The sequence below is a fragment of the Ictidomys tridecemlineatus genome, chromosome 15 (genome assembly GCF_052094955.1).
Source record: "Ictidomys tridecemlineatus isolate mIctTri1 chromosome 15, mIctTri1.hap1, whole genome shotgun sequence".
Taxonomy (NCBI): Eukaryota; Metazoa; Chordata; class Mammalia; order Rodentia; family Sciuridae; genus Ictidomys; species Ictidomys tridecemlineatus.
Window position 1 is genome coordinate 48,841,422 of NC_135491.1, and position 22,604 is coordinate 48,864,025.

The 22,604-nt window shown below is 36.1% G+C and overlaps 1 protein-coding gene across 8 annotated transcripts in view; it reads left to right on the forward strand.

Annotated features, from left to right (window-relative positions):
* Hydin (HYDIN axonemal central pair apparatus protein) overlaps window positions 1-22,604 on the forward strand; it is a 358,781-nt gene that overhangs the window by 81,293 nt on the left and 254,884 nt on the right. For 7 of the 8 annotated variants that reach the window (XR_013430979.1, XM_078032635.1, XM_078032636.1 and 4 more), the window contains 2 exons: window positions 12,307-12,508; window positions 19,293-19,476. Coding sequence is in view for 6 of the 8 variants with exons in the window: in XM_078032635.1 (XP_077888761.1) it covers window positions 12,307-12,508; window positions 19,293-19,476 (386 nt within the window). In the remaining 2 variants the exon portion in view is untranslated. Of the gene's footprint in view, window positions 1-12,306; window positions 12,509-19,292; window positions 19,477-22,604 lie in introns of those variants that run through there. The other variant, XM_078032641.1, reaches the window with a different exon arrangement.

Here is a 22,604-nt window from a genome sequence, read left to right on the forward strand (position 1 = left end):
ATTCCCTTTTCTTACTTTATGATTTTTCTCATTTGTTTCTCATTTCCTTTTGTTAAATTTGTTTTAATTAGTTATACATGACAGTAGAATGCATTTATGCACTTTGACATATTATACAGAGATGGGTATAATTTCTCATTTTTTGATTATATATGTTGTAGGATCACATTGGTCATGTAGTTTTATATATATATATATATATATATATACACACACACACACACACACACACACATAAAGTAATAATGTCTGTTTTGTTCTACTATCCTTCCTGTCCCAATGTCCCCTCCCCTCCCCTCCTTTCACTCCCCTCTAACTAATCTAAGGTAACTCTATTTTTCTCTAGTACTCACTCCCTTATTATGAATGAGCATCCATATATTAGATAAAAATCAGACTTTGGTTATTTGGGATTGGCTTATTTTACTTAGCATGATATTCTCCAACTCCATCCATTTACTGGCAAATGCCATAATTTCATTCTTCTTTAAAGCTAAGTAATATTCCATTGAATGAATATATATATATAATATATATATGTATATATATATAAAATCACATTTCCTTATCCATTCATCTATTGAAGTTTCACCCATTTATTGTTGATTTAACCAGAGAATCTGCTTGTAGGGAGAAAACAGAAGTACACAGTAAAGAGTTATAAATGACATCTAGGTGACAGTTCAGAGTTGCTGGCTCTGTGAGTATGCATCTGAGGAGGACAACTCAAGCCCCTGCCTCATGACCTATAGTTTAGTGGCTCCAATGTGGCCCAGCATTACAACACATAACCTGTTTTTACCTGTTAGTGTTAGCCATGGTTCACTGGCTACTGGCAAGAGAAGCCCAATTTGATCTAGCTTAGATGGAATAGGACACTTTTGACCCTTGTAGACATATAAAAGCATAGTTCAGTTTTCCAAGGTACTCGTGTCATTTTGCATTTCCACCAATGAAGTGTGAGCATTCCAACTGCTTCTCATTCTTGCCAATATATATTGTTTTGGTTATAATTTTTTGTTTTCCTAATGATTAATGATGTTGAATACCTTTCTGCGTGCTTCTGAGCTATTTTGATATCTATTTAAGTGTCCATTTAAGACTTCTGCTCCTTTTTCCCTTCTGTTATTAATTTTTAAGTATCTGGTATAACTGGACACTCTAAATACTAGTCATTTGGTAGATCTATGTATTATTCATCTTTTACCCCAGTCTATAACTTGCTTTTTCATTTCCTTGGTGATATTTCTTGATGAGCAATAACTTTTTAATTTTGGTGAAATCCATGTTGACTATTTTTTTTCTTTTCAGAATAATGCTTTTTGCTTTCTTGTTAAAAAAGGGTTTGCCTTCTCCAAGATCATGAATAGATTCTCTTGTCTTTACTTCTTCAAAGGTTGTAGTTTTAGTGTCAGTATTTAAGTCAGTGATCCATCTCTGATTGAGCTGTGTGCATGCATGAGGAGGGGCCATGTGTCTCTTTTTTTTTCCCCTTATACATGTTACTGGCTCTTCTCGGTTCTCACTGTCTTGTTCTGGAACACTGACTAGAGTTTACTCCAGTTTGACTTTATTAGTTAGGACTTCATTAGTTTGATGTTGAGATTTTTAGTAGATTTAGTATCAGATTAAGAACATTCCCTTCACTCCCTAGATTTTGGAATCTTTTAATCTTGAATGGGTAATGAAAGATGCCCAACACTTTTTGGGTATTTATTGACATTGGCATCTATTATTGCACTTCTATTCTTCCAGTGCAGTGACTGATTTGAAATGCTAAATTCTTGGATGAACTCAATGTTTACATACTATTATTTTAATAAATTGCTGAATTATTTGCTAACATTTTGTTTGAGAATGTGACATCCATGAGAAAACTTGGCCTGTAATTTTCTTTTCATGTAATGACCTTATCAGGTTTTGGTCTGACAAAACAAATTGGTCTTATGAAACAAGAAGCTCAGAATTATTCTCTGGAAAAGATTGTGTGTATGTGTGTGTGTGTGTGTGTGTGTGTGTGTGTGTGTGTTACTACTTTTTTAAATGATTGAAAAATTCATTGTTCAAATCATCTTTTTTCTTAAGAAGTTTAGGACTTTAGTAATTGATTCAAATTCTTAAACTGTTTTCCCAAAGAAATTTCCATATAATGTGAAATCTTAAATTCATCAGCATAAAATTATTTTAGAATAGCCATTTATAATCTTTGTAATGTAACTGGATCTTTGAGTCTTTCCACTTTCATTATTGATATGAGTAATTTGTATCTCCACTGGTCTTCTTTTTTTATCTTGATCTGTATTGTTAGGACTTTTATTAGTTTATTCAAAGAACCAACTTTTAGTTGATTTTAATATTTTATTTCTTTTCAATTTTATTGTTGTCTCTTCTTTGTTATCTCATTCCCTCTATTTTCTTCAGGATTCATATATTGTATTTTTTTCTCAACTTGGAATGGATGCTCAGAGCATTGATTTTTAACATTCTTTCTTTTATAATAAGTCAAATTTTTTCCTCTTAAGCTGAATTTGTCTTCAACTCATGTACTTTTACATGTTTCATTTTCCTTAACACTTACTTGAAAGTACTTTAGAATTTCTATTTTAATTTTTCTTTGACCCATGGGCTAGTTAGCAATATGTTGATTAAGATTAAAGCACTAGGAAACTCTGTAGTTATCTTTTTGTTACTGATTTCTAGTTTATTTCCTCCTGTGACAGAAGGCAAATTCAATAGGATTTCAGTCCTTCAAGTTAATTAGGACTTACATTACAGCCCAGAATGTGTTCCATTTTGGTAGATATTGTCATGTACTTGAAAAAGGTACAAGTTCTATAAATGTCAATTAGGTCAAGGTTGTTCACAATCATGTCATTTAATCTATATCTGTACTAAATTTTTGTCTCCTTATTTTACTTGTTACTGTGGGATGCTATTAAAATCTGTACCTATGATTAAGGATCTAGTGTTATTAGTTTCCACTTAACATACTTGGAGACTATGATAATTGGTATGTACACATTTAGGATTAGTAGAACTCCCTGTTGAATTAGCCATTAACCATTGTGAAATATCTCTTCATCTTCAGTAAGATTTCTGACAGTAAAGTCTACTTGATCTGACATTTATGTAGTAGAACTCTCTTTTGATTAGTGTGGACATAGTATATTCTGTTCATTGTCTCACTTTCAACTCTTCTGTGTCTTCATGTTTAAAATGTGACATTTGGAAGTGTCACCGGGTGGGTTTTTTTTTAATCCAGTCTGAAAAATCTTTATCTTATAATTGCACCATTCAAACAATCCTTTTATGTTGAATGAAATTATTTGAGTTTGAAGTTTCTAACAGACTATTAAGGAATTGTTACCTCTCTGGGAATAGTATTAGGTGAGTTCTAACTACAGGCTTTGTGTTATTAGTGTTGATAGTGTATGAAGTTGAAAAATAATGAATGTTAATAAACTAAGTGATGAAATTTTTTCCATCTGGATTTCCACATCTTTGTGAGGGAAAATTTTTGTTTATGTCAATTCCTAAAACTAAGTATCAGAAAAAAATGTGAACTTTGAATTACCTTGGGTCATTATATCACAGGTTTTAAACCAGGAGTTTGAAAAAGATTAGTCAATCCTTTTCGAAAATAATTAATTGTTGGCAAATAATGTTAAATCACCTTTAAAATATTATTTATTTCCTCTTTATCTCATCCTTTTTAATAGTTTCAGTGTATTTTTAATACATTTGACATATGAACAAAAACTCTAGTATATGGATATAATTTATAAATCAATAAATCTTTGTATGCTGGGGATATGATCTCAAAAAAATTTATTTGGTTAGGTTTTGAGACCAAATAAATTAGAGCTTAACTTATAAAAACTTGAGAGAGGACTTCAATGATAATTGAATCCAGTCCTTAGATTTTTAGAGATGAAAAACTAAATCCCTATGAAATTGAGTGGCTTGCCCAAGGTCACATGACTAGTCCAAAGTACAGTTCAAACTCAGACTCACTCTTAATTCCTGGGCACTGCCCTTTGTACCATCTTGGATGTTTCCCGACTTTTACTCCTTCAATCTGTTGTCTTTGAAAAACAGTTGCATTCTCCCAAAGGCCCTGGATCCGTACTTTACTTTTAAATAAGTATATGGAATTATACTCATATTTTTAGTTTTCTGCTAAAGGAGAGGTAGGTTAATGAATATACAATGAATATTTGTATATTAAAGTTTAATTGCTTGCAGAAATTGGTCTCCACACCCTGAGGTTCCTATATTAAGTTTGGTAAATGAATGAAGTTTTTTTTTCTCTGAAGATTGAAAACAGAGGTGAAATGTCCTGTAGCATTTTTCCTTACATAAAATGAACTGCTGATAAGAATATACTTTCATCTGTATTGTGGTCATCAATGACCAGAACCTATAACCTTCTATTAATGAAAAACAGTAATGAATGCCTTAACATCATTAATTGTGGAGCTTTTCTAAGCAGCTGTGATCATGGGCTTCCCATTTCATTAAATGAGCATTTATTGAACTTTCTGCAGCTATTGGAAGTATGAATTGATTGGAGGAGGGAAATTTAATATGGATTATTGTTGAAAGTCTTTTCTTCACACTTTCTTGATGGTCTCACCAGCCAGAAGTACTCAGTCACGTCTCAAACAGCTGTGTTTTTCCATCATGTCCTTTACTGACTATATTCTTGATAAAATCAGCTGGGAGATTTCTTTGCTTTTTCTGATAAGAGTTTAAACCAGTACCCTAGCACTTAAGGATTTCACGTATAATGCTTCACTAATATCTAATATTTCTTTCTTTTTATTGATTTTTTTAAAAAAATAAATGACAGTGGAATGTATTACAATTCTTATTACATATATATGACAAAATTTTCATATCTCTGGTTGTATATAAAGTATATTGACACCAATTCGTGTCCTCATACATGTACTTTGGATGATGATGTCTATCATATTCTACCATCCTTAACTTTTCCTGAACTAGAATTCTTCCCTCATTCTTCCTTCTTTCTCCCTGTTGGGTATTATCAAGTATTTAGACAATTGAGTTTGCCCCAGAAATGATTCTGTTGCCTTTTAATTATAATTTAAAACTGTGAAAGCACTGAAGGAATGTGGTACCTTTTATAAACCCACCCTCTCCAGAAGAGATTAAAGATATGACGACTCCAGGCTACATTGGTGCCAACACAGTGAAAACAAAAACAGAACTGGTGCACAGCTCTGTCATTCAGAAGGGAAGGTATTTGACTCTTAAGAAACAAATGGTTAATTGCTTAAGTCTTTCAATTTTCAACTGAGTAGAGAGAAACTTTACATAATCTGAAGGATTCATGCAGATATCAGTATTCAGAGCAAGCTTTGAAAATGGCATCCTTCCTGAACGTTTGGTGACTTGAATGAGTACTAGAAATAGGAGTGCAGCAGTTTTTTCTTCTTAAGTGCCTGGTGAGGTTACTGTCACCTTAGAGGACATTAACCATTGGCACAATCAGGAAATAGTGCTGTTATGCTTATTCAGCACTTTTAAAAAGTGTTATGCCTCTTACTGAAAAGGAGATATTTGAGTTTAGGAGTCAGAAGTTGGCTGGTAGGCTTTTCCCCCCAAAGGTGTGATGATGTTCTATTATTAAATATATAAGCAATCATAATATTAGTACTTCACAGGGCAGTTTTATGGTCATTTATGTATTTTATTTTAGTATACTTTCTAAACCATAAAGAATTTCTTTTTTTCCTAGTAAAAGCCAATAAAAGGAATAATAAAGTATAATATAGTAAGTAATGGAGTGTGATATACTTTGCAAGTTAAAACTACTAAATAATATCTAAATATATCTGTGCAAAATTGCCTGCACAAACTTTGTTACAGTTATGTGGTTATCACAATTAAGTATGAATGTGTGCCATGATAATTAGTAAATCTAGCAAAACATAGTTGTTACAAAAGAAACAAATGTTTTAAGGTGGTTTTAGAGACTACGGAAACCTTCCTTGATCTACTTGTCTTCATTCCTTATTCCATGTCTTAGGGTAGGAACTAGCAGAAGTTAGGACAATCCCTGATTGTCAAACATTGTTTAGGGGGTGGGATGAGGTTTCTCTCAATTGCCTAACAAGGCAAGACTGTCCAATCATTAGGTGTTAGTATTTAGAGGGAAATTAGAGGACAGTTTTTAAACTTCATTTTTTGAGATGAGTATACTGAGTTTAACGACTTTACACCTAAGTAAAGCTGGAATTTGAACCCAGCTTTGGGATTTTGGGATCCGCTAAAGTTAATGTACTCCCTAAGATCTATGTTGACTCTGCAGATTAATAATACCAATTTTGGCTTTACTGTGTAAGCTCAGTCAAGTTGCTTAATTTTAGTTTCCTGAACAAGGAAAAGGGTACTTCCAAAGAAATTTAGTTCAGCAATACACTTGGTGGTGAATTTGACCCTGCTGCAACCAAGAGATGGGAAACACTCTTTCCATGAACCTATTCCCTGGAGAATCTATGGCTCCACTCATATATTTTATTTAGTGTCCTCTGTTGTCTGAAAGTCCTGAGACTACAGTATGAGATGTATTGTGTATATAGCTAGCTTCACATTTATTGTTGTAAAATTAGTTTTGTTCATATTTGTTTCTGCTTGATTGATAGTAGCGAAACTGGCAAGAAGGTAATGAGACCTTCCACAAAATATATCTTTACTGGGACATAATAAATGATGCGGCTAACCCCATCTACAATGATTGCAGCATTCAACTCCAGAAACCAAACCAGAGTGGGAACAGCTCTCCAAGGGCACAAAAATGATCATACTGAGGCATGGCAGCCCTCTCTGTTCCCACAGGGGCAACTAAGCCTCCATCCTATTAGTCTTCTAAGTAGCTGGGTGCCCTTCGTAAGGTTGTCTTTATGCAAGTAGGTGTAAAAATCGAGTACCCCAATAGCTTTGAGGATAGAAGAAGAGTTATTGCTTCCTTCTCTTGGTGGATCTGATGATTGGGAGGAGAGGAAATAGCAGTGAACAAAAATTAATATTAGATGGTACTTGAAAAAAATATAATAGCTCTTGCTGTATTTCTGGGAAGGAACATTTTTGCTGTAACCAACTCAAATTGATGATATTAGTCCCCTACCCCTTAGATTTGTGTGAAATAAACCCTTGGATCTTTTTTTGATTAAATTTTTAAACAATGAAATATTTCAAATAACCACAAAAGCATAGAGAATAATGAAATCAACACCTGTTTTATTTAGTTCATTTCAACATTTTGCCACTCGCAGTTCTTTCAGGGCTTTCATTTTGGGGGGATAATTCAACTGATTATTGGGTTAAAGCTACTGCATTACTCTTTCCTGATCCAGTCCCCAAATCTTACTCCTTAGAAGAGCTGCGTTGGGTGCATTTTTATGCTATTCCTACAAATTTACTTATCCATAAACAATATATAGTGATATTTTGATCGTTTTTAAACTTCACATAAATTGTATTACACTGCAGATACCATTCTCTGATTTGCTTTTTTTTTTCACTGAACATGGTGTTTTAAAGATTTAAATACATAGATACACATTGTTCTGATTTAGTCTGACTAAGTGCCACATTTCAGGATGTGAAAGTACTATAATTTATCTATCTGCTCTCCCTTAAATATTTAGGCTGTTCCTGTTTTTGTTTTTGTTTGGTGGTTGTTGTTATGTTTTGTTTTGTTCTTTTACAGACAATGCTGCATTGAGCATCTTTGTACAATAGCCTTCTGCAGTTGTATGAGAGTTTTTCTTGGGGTAAATACCTACAAGTGCAATTGTTGAGTTTAAGGATAATTTATCCTGAGATACACTGAATACTAAGTTGGTTTGTCAAGTGACTATACCAATTCATGCTTTTATCAGCAGTATATGAAAATTCTTATTTTTACATATCCTTGCTGATATATTGCCAAAACTGTATTGTCAAATTGCTTGATTTTTTGTTTGTTTGTTAAATTGATGGTTATGAGACAGCATATTATTTTATTTTATATTTCTTGCACTGCTAATGCCATTTAGCAATTTTACATGTTTATTGGGGGGTCTTTAAATCCTTTTTCACTTTAGTTTTTTGATGGGTGATGCTCAAAATTAAAGCAATGTTTAAAATTACATATTGAAAGATCTTGTTTCCACACTGGCACATTCACCGAATTCCACTCTGGTTACATTAGTTTCTTGGATGTCCTTTCAATGGATTATGCAAATACATGCAAACCTGAATACACACACTTATTTTCCTGGTACAAAATAACATTCTATATAAATTGTTCTACACATTGCCTTTTCCACTTAATCATGAGTCCTGGAGATCTTTCCTTACTGTATACCTTTCACACTCGGATTGTATCTGCTTTTAGATGAAGCACAAATTATTTAACCAACTTTTCTTGGTGGATGCTTTAGTTTTTTCCATTCTACTGTTATTAAGAATAATGCTATTCAAAATAATGCTATTCAAAACTGTCTTTTGAATTTTGTGAAATTCTTTTCCAGCACCAATGAAGATAATAGTGAGCCATCATTGCATTGCTAAATAAACTCCACTTGGTTATGAAGTATTATTCTTTTAATGTGGTGATGGATTACGATATCTAACTTTATTTAGAATTTTTACATTGATATTCAGAAGAACAGTTAGCCTTCAGATTGGCCTGCTTGTTTTCTCTTCCTCAGAATTTAATAACAGTGTTATACTGGAAAATACATTGTTGAAAATTAACAGTTAATTATATACATTTAACAGAAGAATAACTACAGTAGGATATGATTAGTGAACCTAAAGACAGGTAAATAAATATCTCCAAACTGCAACACACAGAGAGAAACAAATATGAATGGGGGAAAAAAAACCAGAAAGCAAAAGCCCCGTGGGACATAGTTAGAATCAATGTACATATCACTAGTCTCAGAGGTGGAGGAGAGAATGAATGGAACTAAAAGAATATTTTGAGATTATTGACTGAGAATTTTCCCCCAAACAACAATGACATTGATGCACATGTTCATAAAACTGAGCAAACTTGTGACAGTACAAAAACAAAGGAAACCAAACTTCATGTTAAAACGCTGAAAACTAATGGCAAACTTTTCAGCTGAAATTAGGAAAGTCAGAGGACAACAATATGGAGTTGTTCAATGCTGGAAGAAAACAATGCTAATTTAGAATCTGTTATCATTGAAAATATCCTTAAAAAGTGAAGACAAAAACCAAGACATTTGTAGACAAAAAGGATAGAAATTTTTGTAGAATGGTGGGTTGTCATTGTTGCACCTTCATCAAAGTTAATAGAATGTTATTCTGTTGTTTTAGTTTTCATTGTTTAAGTTGAAAAGTCAGAAGTAATTCCAACTGTGGATCCTTTCAAGATAATTTGTCTCTTTTCTCTCGCTGCTTTCAAGATTTTCTTTGTCTTTGCTTTTATCTAGTTTTACTGCAGTATATTTAGGTATGAACTAATTTTTTTAATCTTTTATTTATTTTTTTAAATACTCAACAGCAGTGGAATGCATTACGATTCTTATTACACATATAGAGCACAATTTTTCGTATCTCTGTATATAAAATATGCACATGCCATTTTATGTCTTTATACATGTACTTTTTTGCATTACAATTCTTAATACACTTATATACCACAATTTTTCCTGTCTCTGTATATAAAGTATGTTGAGATCCAATTCAAGTGTTCATACATGTACTTTGTATAATGATGTCCATCACATTCCACCATCCTTGCTAATCCCCTGCCCCCTTCCTTTCCCTCCCACCCCTCTTCCCTCTCTAGAATTCATCTAATCCTCCCATGCTCTCCTACCTGACTATGCTCTAATTCATCTATTCCTCCTGTGCTCCCCCTCCCTACCCCATTATGAGTCAACCTCCTTATATCAGAGAAAACATTCGGCATTTGTTTTTTGGGGATCGGCTAACTTCACTTAGCACTGTCTTCTCCAATGCCATCCATTTACCTGCAAATGCCATGATTTTGTTCTTTATGAATTAAAAATTTATCCCATTGATTTTCATTTGGCCTCTTGAATTCTGGATTGATGTTTTTAGTTGATTCTAAAAAATTCTTAGTCATCTGAAATATTGCCTTTGCTTCATTATCTTTCCCCTCTCCTTCTTAGTTTCCACTTAAATACTTTTTAGACATTCCTATGTCATCTTCCTTATCTCTTACCCATTCATGTGTATTTTCCATGTTTTTATTTCTTCATATTTCCTTTTATGTTTTCTGAACCATTTTCCATTTCACTATTTTTTCATTAAGACTAATAAAATTCTCATATTAAGTATGCCTTTAAGTTTTTCTTTTCCTTTGTAATTTTTCTTTTTTTAAGTTTAGAATTTTTTGTTTTTTTCCTATAAGTCCTGGTTCTTTTTGAATTTTTTAGTTTTTGATTTCCTGTTCTCTGGATATAGCTTCAAGTGCATCCAATTGTTTCTTTAAACACATTCAGCATAACAACAAGTGCATGGTCTATAGCTGATGACTTTGGGTATCTGGTTCTCTGTGAGCCTATTTCTGTTCTTCTTGTGTCACTGATTCTAACACATGTTGTTTTAATTCTTTGCATGTCTCATTATGTCTGGCTGGCTGATTTAAAAAAGAATGTTGATGATTTTGAAACATAGGGTGCAAATATCACCCTCTGAAGAGAAATCGGTTTCTTCTTCCAAGTATTCCGGGTAAAAACTAGTCAATTACTGCCAAACTCAGAGCTTGAAGTTCTCTGCAATATATAGGCAATTCCTGCACTATAGTTAACTCTGATATTTAGGGCTAATCTACTTCCAATTCACTCTTGAAGGCATAGCCCTTTGAGTGTCCCTTCATTTGGGGAGGGTCTTTTTTCAGCTCAAGTCATTTATTTTATGAAAAAAGTATTCAATAACATCCATAATTAATAGTATGCAAATTAAAGTAACAATGAGTTTTCAGTTATAAGATCATTAAATTTTACTCATTAAAAAGTTTAAAAATTTGTGGGGGAAGGATGTGCATGAAATATTGAGAGCTTTTACCTCTATACCTGAGGTCAAATGAAGGGGAAAAAAGCATTTTTGTTTCACTGCCTGTGCTCTGTAGTATCTGAAATTTAGAATTCATGTAAAATTTTTAGAAATAAAAATTTTAAATAATAATAAGAAATAGAAATTTTTAAAAATTTTTAGCATCAAAGCCTTGATGCTTTCTTTTTCTTTACACCTTGGGGTAAGTTTTGCCATATCCAAAGTGATAGAGTCTAAAGAACTTTAGAATGCACAAGGGGCCACTAAACGGGCATTTGGTTTATACCATAATAAACAAAGCAGAAATGTTTGCTGAAAGTGAAGGTCCAAGTGATTATGCTTTCTAGTTTGAATTAAAACTTTAGCAGCAGAGACCAACAGAACATTCACAGTACTTTATTCCTTTTTCTATTTGACGTAGAGTGATGTACTTGCTATCATATTGCAGAGGTCAAACAGAGTGTAGTTTATAGGTTAGTATCTTTTTGAAAGCCCAGGGGTCTCTCTTGTATACTTAGAATCCAGGTGAATGAAGTCAGAGACTTACTGCTGTGCTGAATAAAGGTGATATAATACTTAAAAATTAATAATTTTAAATGTGGCTGTTGTTAATTTTTATTTTCTACATAACCAGTACCAGATATGGCAAGGGTATGTGTGTGTGTTTTTATGTGTGTATTTAATTTTCATTGTTGTTGCTTAGGGAGGAGATTCCTCTTAAATATTCATTTTTTTGTTGTTGTTGTTGTTTCTGAAGTTACAAAATCTTCTTTCCTGACCCTGTTCTTGATTGCATTTTAAACCTCTCATGCAGAGTAGCTCTTCCCAGGTGTGCTTGGTGTGATCCCTTTAGAGCCAGAAAGCCAGCTCACACCTGAGCTAAAGATGAGGCATCTAATTATAATTCTGGAACCCAGTTGCCCTCCTGGTCAGGTTGAAAGATTGAAAACCGTTTATGAAAAAGAAAATGTCTTGGAACACCCAGGGCAACAATTCATGTTATATCTATTTCTTACAATAACCAAGAATGATAGTTCGATTTTCCCTAACTGCACCAAGCACAGTGTTTGCATTTTCTGATCACGTCTGTTCTCTGGGCTGATGGAGTTGGGTGGGGGTATATGAGCAGTGTCTAGTGCTTGTGCTATATCTCCTGACTTTAGCCTCAAAAAAAAGTAAAGGCTAGTAGTGTTATTCTAGAATAAATCTTAGAGTGTGTTTGTGTTTTGTTAATCCTAGGTGAAAGGATATACGTGTCTCTCTATGGAGCTGCCGTAGACATGAATATAAGGCTGGACAAAAACTCCTTGATCATTGAGAAAACCTACATATCTCTGGCCAATCAGAGGACTGTGACCATCCACAACCGCAGTAACATTATTGCCCATTTCCAGTGGAAGGCGTTTGCCACCCAGGAAGAGGAGGACAAAGAAAAGTATAGGTGTGTAGCAAAATTCACTGTAAGCAGCGGTTGGGGCGGGGGGTGGATGTAAAACTCAGTCCTGAAAAATCAGTGACTTTTGTGGAAAGTTCCTCACCAACTCAAGCAATGCCAAGTTTTATAAATTGGTTCCAGAGTACGATGATGTTCTGGAGCTGCTCATTTAAAGAATCTGAGCTGAGCTATGTGGAACAGAATATTGTCCATTCTTAACTAACCTTCACCTAGTAATAATTCAGTGGTGATGAAATGCATAGATTTTATAGACCAAATATATCATTCTTCACTCTTTTTTCAAAACTATTGCACTTGTCTGAATTCCTCTTCAAAACCCTAAGATTGAGGAAGAAGAAGGGCTTAGATAAAATAGCTTTGATATTGTTTGTTTTAGTATCATTGCTCAATCCCTGCAAATCATATCATTTAATAATGGTTTCTTGTTGGTCTCCTTAATATTCTGCTTTTTAAAAATGATACTTTGTGCGGCGGAGAATGTTAATTCAGTGTACAACCAAACTGCTTTGACTAATCTCATCACTGCTAAATTTTGAATATTCCTTTTTCCTGAATGCATCTTTGCCTCTTTGAGACTGCATTTTCATTTTTATCTCCTTCCAACCTCTCAGAATTAACACTTGTGCAGCTTTCATCAGAACTTATTTCAGCCTTTTTTTACTTGCCTCTCCATTTTTCATTAGAGATTAGCCCTGGGAAGCTTCAAAGCTTTGTTTAAAACCAAGTTAGTATGGGATAAAAATAAAAGTCTTAGGTCCATGGAAACCAGGCAGAAATCCCCCAGTGTGCTGTCCCTAATTGAATCAGAGGAGCTGTGACAATGACAGGACACAGTGGGCCAGAAGCTTTGTCATTCAAACAAAGAACTTTAATCACAGAATCGCCACTGTGCCATCTTTAAAATATGAGAAAAGAAAACTGCCTTTCCTGCCTAAAAACTTCATTTGGCTTAATGGTGTAGAAATGTCAGTGGTTTAAAAATCAAGAGGAAACTGCTCATTTGCTGCTTTCATCAGCAATCAGAATGGCCCAAACATATTTAAAGATGAAGTGGGACAGTGGGTACAAATCAAGAAAGAGACAGAGAGGTGTGAGGGGAAGGGAGGGGGCATGGGGCTTGGAAAGATGGTGGAACAAGACGGACATTGTTACCCTGCGCACACATATGACTGCACAAACGGTGTAACTCTACATCATGTTCAACCAGAGAAATGAAAAGTCGTGCTCTATTTTTATATGATGAATCAAAATGCATCCTGCTGTCATGCATAACTAATTAGAACAAATTAAAATAAAGAAAAAGAAAACAAAAAAAAGGGAGAGAGAAGAAGCAGTAAAAAGTAGTGTTGTAATAGCATGCTTGTCCTGTGGCCATAGGCTTCTGGGGAGAATGAGTGTACCTTTTTTTTTTTATTATTGGTTGTTCACAACATTACAAAGCTCTTGACATATCGTATTTCATACATTAGAATCAAGTGGGTTATGAACTCCCATTTTTACCCCAAATACAGATTGCAGAATCATATTGGTTACACATTCACATTTTTACATACTGCCCTATTAGTGACTGTTGTATTCTGCTACCTTTCCTATCCTCTACTATCCCCCTGAGTGTACCTTTTAAGAAAGAAAGCCGGCTTTAATTTCAACCATGTTTGACTGTGTGTATAGTATGTGACTGATGCCATGCCAAGGTCTAAGAAGTATTTTTAATGCTTTTATCAGTACATTATAGATGTACATAATAATTGGATTTATTTGACATAATAATACGTAATAATAATTTAATGTGCTCCCTTTCAGTCCCTGGTGCCCTCCCTCTTTCCCTCTCCTTTTCCCTTTCCCTATTTCCCTTCTTCCACTCTACTGGTTTCCCTTCTCTTTATTTATCTATTTATTTTTAGAAAAAAAATATATGTAAAATTCACTGTGGCATATTTATACATGTACCTAGTGTAATTTTGTCAAATTCATTTCTCATTTCCTCCCCTTTCCCATTTATTTCCCATTTATCTGCTAAATTCTGAATATTCCTTTTTCCTCATCAATCTCCTTCTACTCCACTGATCTTTCCTCTGTCCTTATAACATTCAATTCCCCTTCCACCTTTGCCCCCCTTACTTTGCTCTAGCTTCCACATATGAGAGGAAACATTTGACCTTTTATTTTCTGAGTCTGGCTTATTTCTCTTAGCGTGATGTTCTCCATTTTCATCCATTTATCAACATATGCCATTATTTCATTCTTCTTTATGGCTGAGTCAAACTCCTTTATGTATATATACCACTTTTTCTTTACCCATTCATCTGTTGATGGACACCAAGGCTGGTTTAACAGTTTGGCTATTGTGAGTCGTGCTGCTATAAACATTGCTATAAACGTGTGGCTGTGTCACTGTAGTGTGCTGTTTTTAGTTCTTTTAGATAATTTCTGAGGAGTGGAATAGCTGGGTCATATGGTGGATATGTTCCTATTCTTTTGAGGAATCTCAGCATTGCTTTCCAAAATGGTTGTACTAATTTGCAGTCCCACCAACAATGTATAAATGTCCCTTCTCCCCTACATCCTCACCAGCATTTATTATAGTTTGTTTTCTTGATCATTGCTATTCTGACTGGAGTGAGATGAAATATTAATGTAGTTTTGATTTGCATTTCTCTGAATGCTAGAGAGGTTGAACATTTTTTTTATTTACCTATTGATCATTGGGCTGCTTTTTTAAAAAAAAATTCTGTTTAATTCTTTTGCCTATTTATTGATTGGGTTGTTCTTTGGTATTAAGTTTTTTGAGTTCTTTATATATTCTGGATACTAATTCCCTATCAGAGGACTGGTAAAGATTTTCTCCCTTCCGGTAGGCTCTCTCCCTTTCCTGCACCCCAGTGACCTAAGATCTAACTTTGGTGTAGATGTTCTGAAGAGACTCAAGAGTCTTTCCACTGCTCTAAATGTGGCTTAAATATTGTCCTGAGGCATTCATATACAGGTACCAAAACTTGCTCAAAGGTCACTTGGAGCATGCTAGTGATTTTAATGGACGCCCTCAACTCCTTTTCTAACCAGTATAGTTTCTTGTCCATGGGCATCTTGGTGAGCAAAGATTTGGATATCACTTCCTCCAATGGAAGAATTTCAGCCCAAAGAAGCCTGTTCTTTTCTGTCATTTCCATCCTAGCAAGAGTGACCTTCCTCTCTACCCACCTCATTGTGTTGGTACAAACCTTAGGACACATGTCCAGACTTGGGGGCATGGGACTCTTCCTAGGCTCTAGACTCTGGCAGTGGAGATGTTCCTTCTCTGAAAAGAAGTTCTGGGCTTTAAAATTGCCTTTATTTTTTTCTTAAACTTTGGAGTCAGAAATAGGGACCTTTAAAAATTACCTTTTTGTCCTCTTTCTTTCTCAATGTTTTTCTGGCACTGGCAAAGAAATTAATCTCTTAAGAAATGGAGGCTGCATTCATTCTTCCTTTCTTTCTCAACCTTGTCCTGAGGGATTTTAAAACACTCTGCAAGATTCTTTCACACTCATTCTCCTCACGTTTGCTGTATTTCACGACTCAGCATGGGGTTTTTGCTCCCCATTTCTGCAGCAAGGTCACAGCCATTGTTTCAAGAGCAGGTGGCTCTAATTCTAGATTTGTTCTGTACAAGATCCCTGAGAATGAAGCCCCCACAAAGTGGTCAGATTTATTCCACAGCATCCAGGAATAGGGAATGGCATGTTTCTCTAATCAGTTTTAATTGGGCTTTGTCTGTTTCCTGGTTCATAGTAAATTCAATCTCACTTGTGTTTGGAGGCCCCTTCACTTCCCTAGGATTATACAAAAATGTAAAGATCTAACTGATATGTGAATGTAAATAGGAAGGCGAGCTCCAGGCCTCAGTTTATAACAGTCATCATAGAGTTATTCTTGGTCCAGGCTCACGTCATCCATTTGAAGGTGAATGGCTTCATTTTTTCCATGCCAAGTATAGACTATTGAGAATATTCTTCCCAGCTCTCACGTCTATGGCTCTTAGTTTATAATTGCCTTGACATCCAGTTATCACCTCTTGTGGGTGCTGCAAGGAAGCAGGGTGCATATCTCAAGCACGTCCAGGTGAGGGAATACTATTGGTTCAACCCTACTGCACCCAAGACACAAGCATTCTCCATTGACTAGAGTCCAAGGACAAGCCTCTCCTCGACACCTGAAGCTATGGGTATTGGTGGCCACCAAACTTTTTGCAAAATAGTTAAGTTTATAGCTTTACTGCAACATAAGGCTGGTATTTTTAATGCTCTTGATGAGAAGTGTCTTCATCAATACCACACATGAGTGCAAGAAACCATGATTATCAGCCAGACAAGATGGCAAAACCATAGACAGAGGTATATGGCAACCCTTGTTGGAGTCAAGCCAGTTGAAGGTGTTGCTGCACGCCCCCTCTCTACACTCTAGTTGTGGCTCTAATTCTCCGTCAGAGGGCAAAGAGGAAGCCATCTTGCATTCCCCTGCCCTCCCTGTCACCTTATGTGCTCCGGATCCAGTGTTCCAATAGCATGAGAAGAGCAGCAATCATGAAGATGTCTAGTGCTTCAATCTGAAAAGGGGTTAACATTTAATTTTAGAAATGACTTTTGTATTTTAAAAAGAAATACATTGTGAACTGATAAAATATAAAAAATAAAGATAAGCAATATGAAGGTAAAAGTCAATTCCAATCTTTCAACCCTATGAATTTTTTAGTGTCTCTAACTCTATTCTTTTGCAATATGTCCCTATTTTCTATTATTTGGCTTTTTTACAAAATTGGAATTACTTTGTACATTACATTTTATAACCTGCTTTTCATTTTTAATATATTTCCAGCCTATGACATTGCTATTAAAAGTCTTCTTTTAAAAAAATTTTTAGTTGTAGATGGATGATGCAATATCTTTATTTATTTATTTTTATGTGGTACTGAGGATCGAACCCCAGTGCCTCACACATGCTAGGCAAACGCTCTATCACTGAGCCACAATCCCAGCCCCTAAATAATCTTCTTTAATACTATTTTAACAGTGGCTTACTATTCCATTGATAAAAATGCAGCCAAGGAGGCAGTATAGTTATTGACTAACACAAGGGGATTCAAACTACTAAAGAGTCAGTTTGAACTTCAGGCTCCATCTTTCAGCTGTGTGATGTGAGGCAAAATTCTTAACCTTTCTGAGCCCCAGATTCAACATCTATACAATGGGAATGGTGATTATTGTAGTAATTATCTCATATAATAATTATGAGTACTAAATTACATGAAATATGTGAAGAGTTTGGCATGTATTCAGTAACAATAATGTTTATGATTCCCATTATTTCTGTTTAACCAATATTTCAGTATCTTACATCAAATTTATTCATTTTGCTTGGCATTATTCCGGCACTTTAATGAACACCTTTTTAGCTATATCCTTGTCTACAGTCATGATTGTTTCTTTGAGATTTATTCCTGAAAGTGGAATTTATTGTTTCAAAGGGTATGTAAATTATGTCTCTCAGATAGGTATCAAATAGCAAAATAAAAGGGAATGGATTCCTGTCTTTCTGAGCTGTCCTTAATTTGCCCTGCTGTGTCCAGCAGTATGGAAGGACTGCTGCTGGTTGCCTTGGACGCTGCTTCCCACCTGGCTCTATAGAGGAAGCACAGAATGCTTTCTTGATTGGAATCAGAACACACTGAACCCATTTCTTTGACTTCTTTATGCTACGCAACCACTCTGAATACTGAAGTTATTAAACAGGGCTGTTTGACCATACTGGACCTTTAGTTTTATGAATTCATTTAGAAAATGAGTTGGGACTGGGACAGGACTTCAGTGACCCCAGGTCCCACTCAACACTCATGTAGCAGTGCAGTGCTGGGAATATGGTTTCTGTTCTGCAGAATTCTACAGTCTGTAGAATTCAGGTGACAGGTGAGAACCCCTGTGGTGAGGGTGAGTGGAAGGTTGGGGTTGCTTTTCTGACTGGCCATGATGGATACTAAGAGCTAGAAGGAAAGAAAAGGAGCTGGCTACAGGTGTAGCTTGAGCATTTTCTAAGCTGAGCAGTGTGGTTTGCCTATGGTGGAGCCAAGGAGAAAACTAAAATTGATGGAGCATCTGCTTTGCCCCAGGAGCCGCACCGGACCCTGCGTTGCATTTAACCCTCATTTCTTTGACGAAGGAGCTCTGCTCCTATTATCTGTATTTTACAGGGGTAGACACCAAGGCTTAGGAAAATTGGGTAAATCCCAAAGTCACAGAACTGGTAAATAGATCGTAAAATCAGTATCCAAACCTGGTCCTGGCCGGCTCCAGTATTCCCAAGGTAACTAGTAGCTAAGAAGTAAGTAAAGCTAAACAAGTTTAACAGAAACAAAATCATCCTTGCAGGGTGAGAGGCAGGATAGATGTTAAATATTTTAAAAGCAGCTTAGAAAAGAGTTACCTAAAGGAAAGTATTTGTCCAGATACATGAGGGCTCAGAAGTAAACAAATGGGCACTGGGAAGGAGAGAAATCCCAGGAGGACTTCTTGAAGGAAGTGGCTAAAGGTGAGCCAAGTGAGCCTCTGAAAGGTCTGAGGACTGAGAAAAAGTTTACACAGCCACTATGTTACAGATCTGGGGCAAGGAGGGACCATCCCAGGGTGACGGATGAGGGACTGGAGGGGAGCCAGGAGGAAGTACTGGAGGGGAGCCCTACATAAAGTTCTTCCTGGGAGGACCACATTGCAGCTCGCATTTTCTGTATTTTCTTTAGGGTCTGTGATGACCTGGCCAAAGAGGAAAAAGATGAGACCGATGCATTTATGGAAGAATTCATCCTCGACCCTTCACTCCGACAGCGTCTTTCCATCATCTCCCACACCTTCAAGCACCAGAGGAGGGCGGTTCAAGTAGACCACATGCTCAATTTTAACAGTGTTTTCACCATCGAGCCCCTGGTGAGTGCATAAATAAAACCTGACTGTCCAGTAAACCTAAGTGGGAATCCAGGGCCCGTTTTGATGAGGGTCCTCCTATCTTGAGTTCCGAGAAAGTAAACATTCTGCCTGAAGGGACTTTTGATCAGTATGAGATATTGGATGAAGGCTATGGCAAGAATGTTCCTAAGTCTCATGTTCTAGCCACCAATCACTGCTGAATGCTTCATATGGATTATGTAGTTTATCTAATGTGTATGCATGTTATCTTACAACAGCCCTACAGTATATCATTGAAACCTCAGTCTACAGACAAGGAAATTAAGACTTGGAGAAATCCCAAAGCTTGTTTAAGGCCAAGCAGCTAGTGTCAACAGTTATAAATTCATCCCAGATTAGCCTGATCACACAGCAGGAGTTCTCAGCCTCAGCACTATTGACATTTGTGGGTGGTTAATTCTTTATCCTGTACATTGAAAAATGTTTAATCACACCCCTTACTTTTACCTGCTGGATGCTAGCGGATAGCCCAAACTGGCTCCAGACCTGTCATATGTCTCCTGGAGGGCAAAGTCACCAGGATTGAGAACGATGTTGTCCTTAATTCACTCAATAAAGGCTTATTGACTGCATGGTCTGTACCAGGCACTCTGTGGGCTGAGAACTAAACATCTTAGAGTAACAAATTCATCTGTGGGAAATGTCACTGACTTGTTGAGACTCATTTTCCTTACATCTGCATTTCCAAATTGTTATTAAAATATATGACAGGATAAAGAAGTTCTTTGGCTAAATAAGTTTGAGAAACACTAGGTTCAATACTGTTTAAAAGGTTTCTTTGTTATAAGACTTCAAAAAAGCCTCAAGGATGGTAATGTGTGTTATAAATCTTCTTCAAGAGGGAGCATTCGCCTCAAAGATGTCATCTAAGTCTGATGTTTTATGGAACCCACTATGTGAATCACTGGTGATGAGAATAAGAATAGTACACTAGTTCAATGGCTGCAGTCCTTGTCATTGGCTAAGATATTAGAGAAATCTTCTTGAGAGAAGAACCTTGAACTGGGTCTTGCAGGGCAGGGCAGTACTTTTGGAGAACAACATTGTGGGTGTGCATCTGAGGCTGTAAGGGTAGACAGGTTTGCTCAAACAAAGGGTTCAAGTAGAGAAATAAGGTTGGAGATGTGGATTGAGGCTGAATCTTCTGTCATGTTGAAGATTCTCTAGGGCTCAGCTGAACAAAGGGATCTCCCAATATAATGAGTCAGTCCAGCAAGAGGTTAAATCAAAATGAGGACTAAAAGTAAAAATAGGTCAAGTATAAAGATATGGAAAAGATTAGGATGGAATTACTGGAGCAATCAAGCAAAACGCTGAGCTGGGCAGAGCCTGGGAAGAGCAGCCAGTCATGACAATCTCAGACATGCCAGGGTCCACATAGTCCAAGATTCCTCCCAGCCACTGGTGGAGAGCCAGGATGACGATTGCTCATCCTGTTTCTTGTTGCCTTCTGGGAGTGGATGGCCGTGTCAGGAGGTCTGCACGCGGGTTCTGTCCCTTTCCAAGTCAGAAGTAGAAAGTCTTGATTCATCTCAGTTTTCTCTCCTCATGCTTCCTCCCATAACCCAAAGCTTCGTGATGGAGATGCATACATATTAAAGCCTGGTCTTCAGTGTGCTTTTGAATTCCAGATAGGAACTGAACTGGGCACCCTTATCATAAGGCATCTTTTCCCCATTAGGAAGAAAAATATTTTTTTAAGTAGTAATACATAGAAATGGTAATTTTTAAATGAATGAAGCTAACTTGCTTATTTTGGGTAGAATAAAGCTTGCCAGAAATAGGAAGGGGTAAAATTCACTTTGAATATTCATAAGTGGTCATTATAGTGTCTATAATAATTTTTGTCTCTTCTCTACATTATTCAGTTTTTTATTCTTGTTATAGTATTTATTCATTAGCTGTTTTTTATCAATTTTCACTAAATGAAAATGAAGATATGAAATTTTCCTACTGTCTTCCTCCTATTATTCTGAAGATTTTAATGTCAGATGTAATGAATTACTTATTGATGTTAAATCTCCCTTTTTTCCCAACTTAAAGATCCTGATCATTTTATATAAATACCAGTTCTGATTCATGAGTGTTATATAATCTTACCTCATAAATTATTTTTGAAGATGTTTGATGGGAAAATTCTGCTATTTCTCTGGTTTCTCAGCACAATGTATTTTTTATTGTTGAGAGATCTTTTTTTGATAGAGGTAAATAAAAGCTACACTAGTCTCAGATGAGAGATTTGGGAAAGGATTTATAGGAGGGAGATCTGAACTGAATACTGGAGGAAGGGTAAAATTTAATTAAATGGAAATGGAAGAGAATGCTTCCAGTTGGGTAAATTATGAAAACAAAGAAGACAGGAACTCTTAAGTTCATATCAGGTTAAATAACAATGAGGAGAACAGTTTTTCTGGCTGGGAAGGAGAGGAGAGGAAGTACTGGCCACCAGATTCAGTCTACATCTAATCTCCTCCAACCATGTTTTTCTGGAGACACTGGATCTGAGAGGTGGTACCAAAAGGGAGTATTTTGGCCAAATAAATTTTGGGAAAAGTATTTCAAGGGAGGGTGAGTGACTTTCCCCGTGGCAGAGTACAAGCATTGTTTTACTATGGCCACAGACCTCTCCTCCACAAAGCATCCATTGGTGTTGGTGTTCTAGATTGGTTGATGATGCTGAGGGTACCTGAGACTCACTGTAGGGTTCAAAACAGGAGCACAATGGGCTCAGGAGATTCTTGAAAGTTTACCTTGGTACTCAGCTGTGGGTCGAATTGGAGGATGGTGGACAGAGAGTGAGGTGGGTGGTACTGGTCAAGCAGGGGAAACACCCAGTACAGGAGGGGCCGTGGAGACTGAACATCTCTGCAGCCAAGATCAAGGGTATATGGGAGGGTGACACTGATCTGGAATGGTCTGAGAGGGGTCCAGAAGGAAAGGAAGTGACAGGTGTAAGAGACATACAGAAGGAAGACACTGAGCGCTTTTCCCTGACTGGCCATGGAGGGTGAGACATAGTGAGGAATTACAACTCAGATCTCAACTGAACAGACTGGGAGAATCTTGATGTCTTTGATAGAAATTGGCAA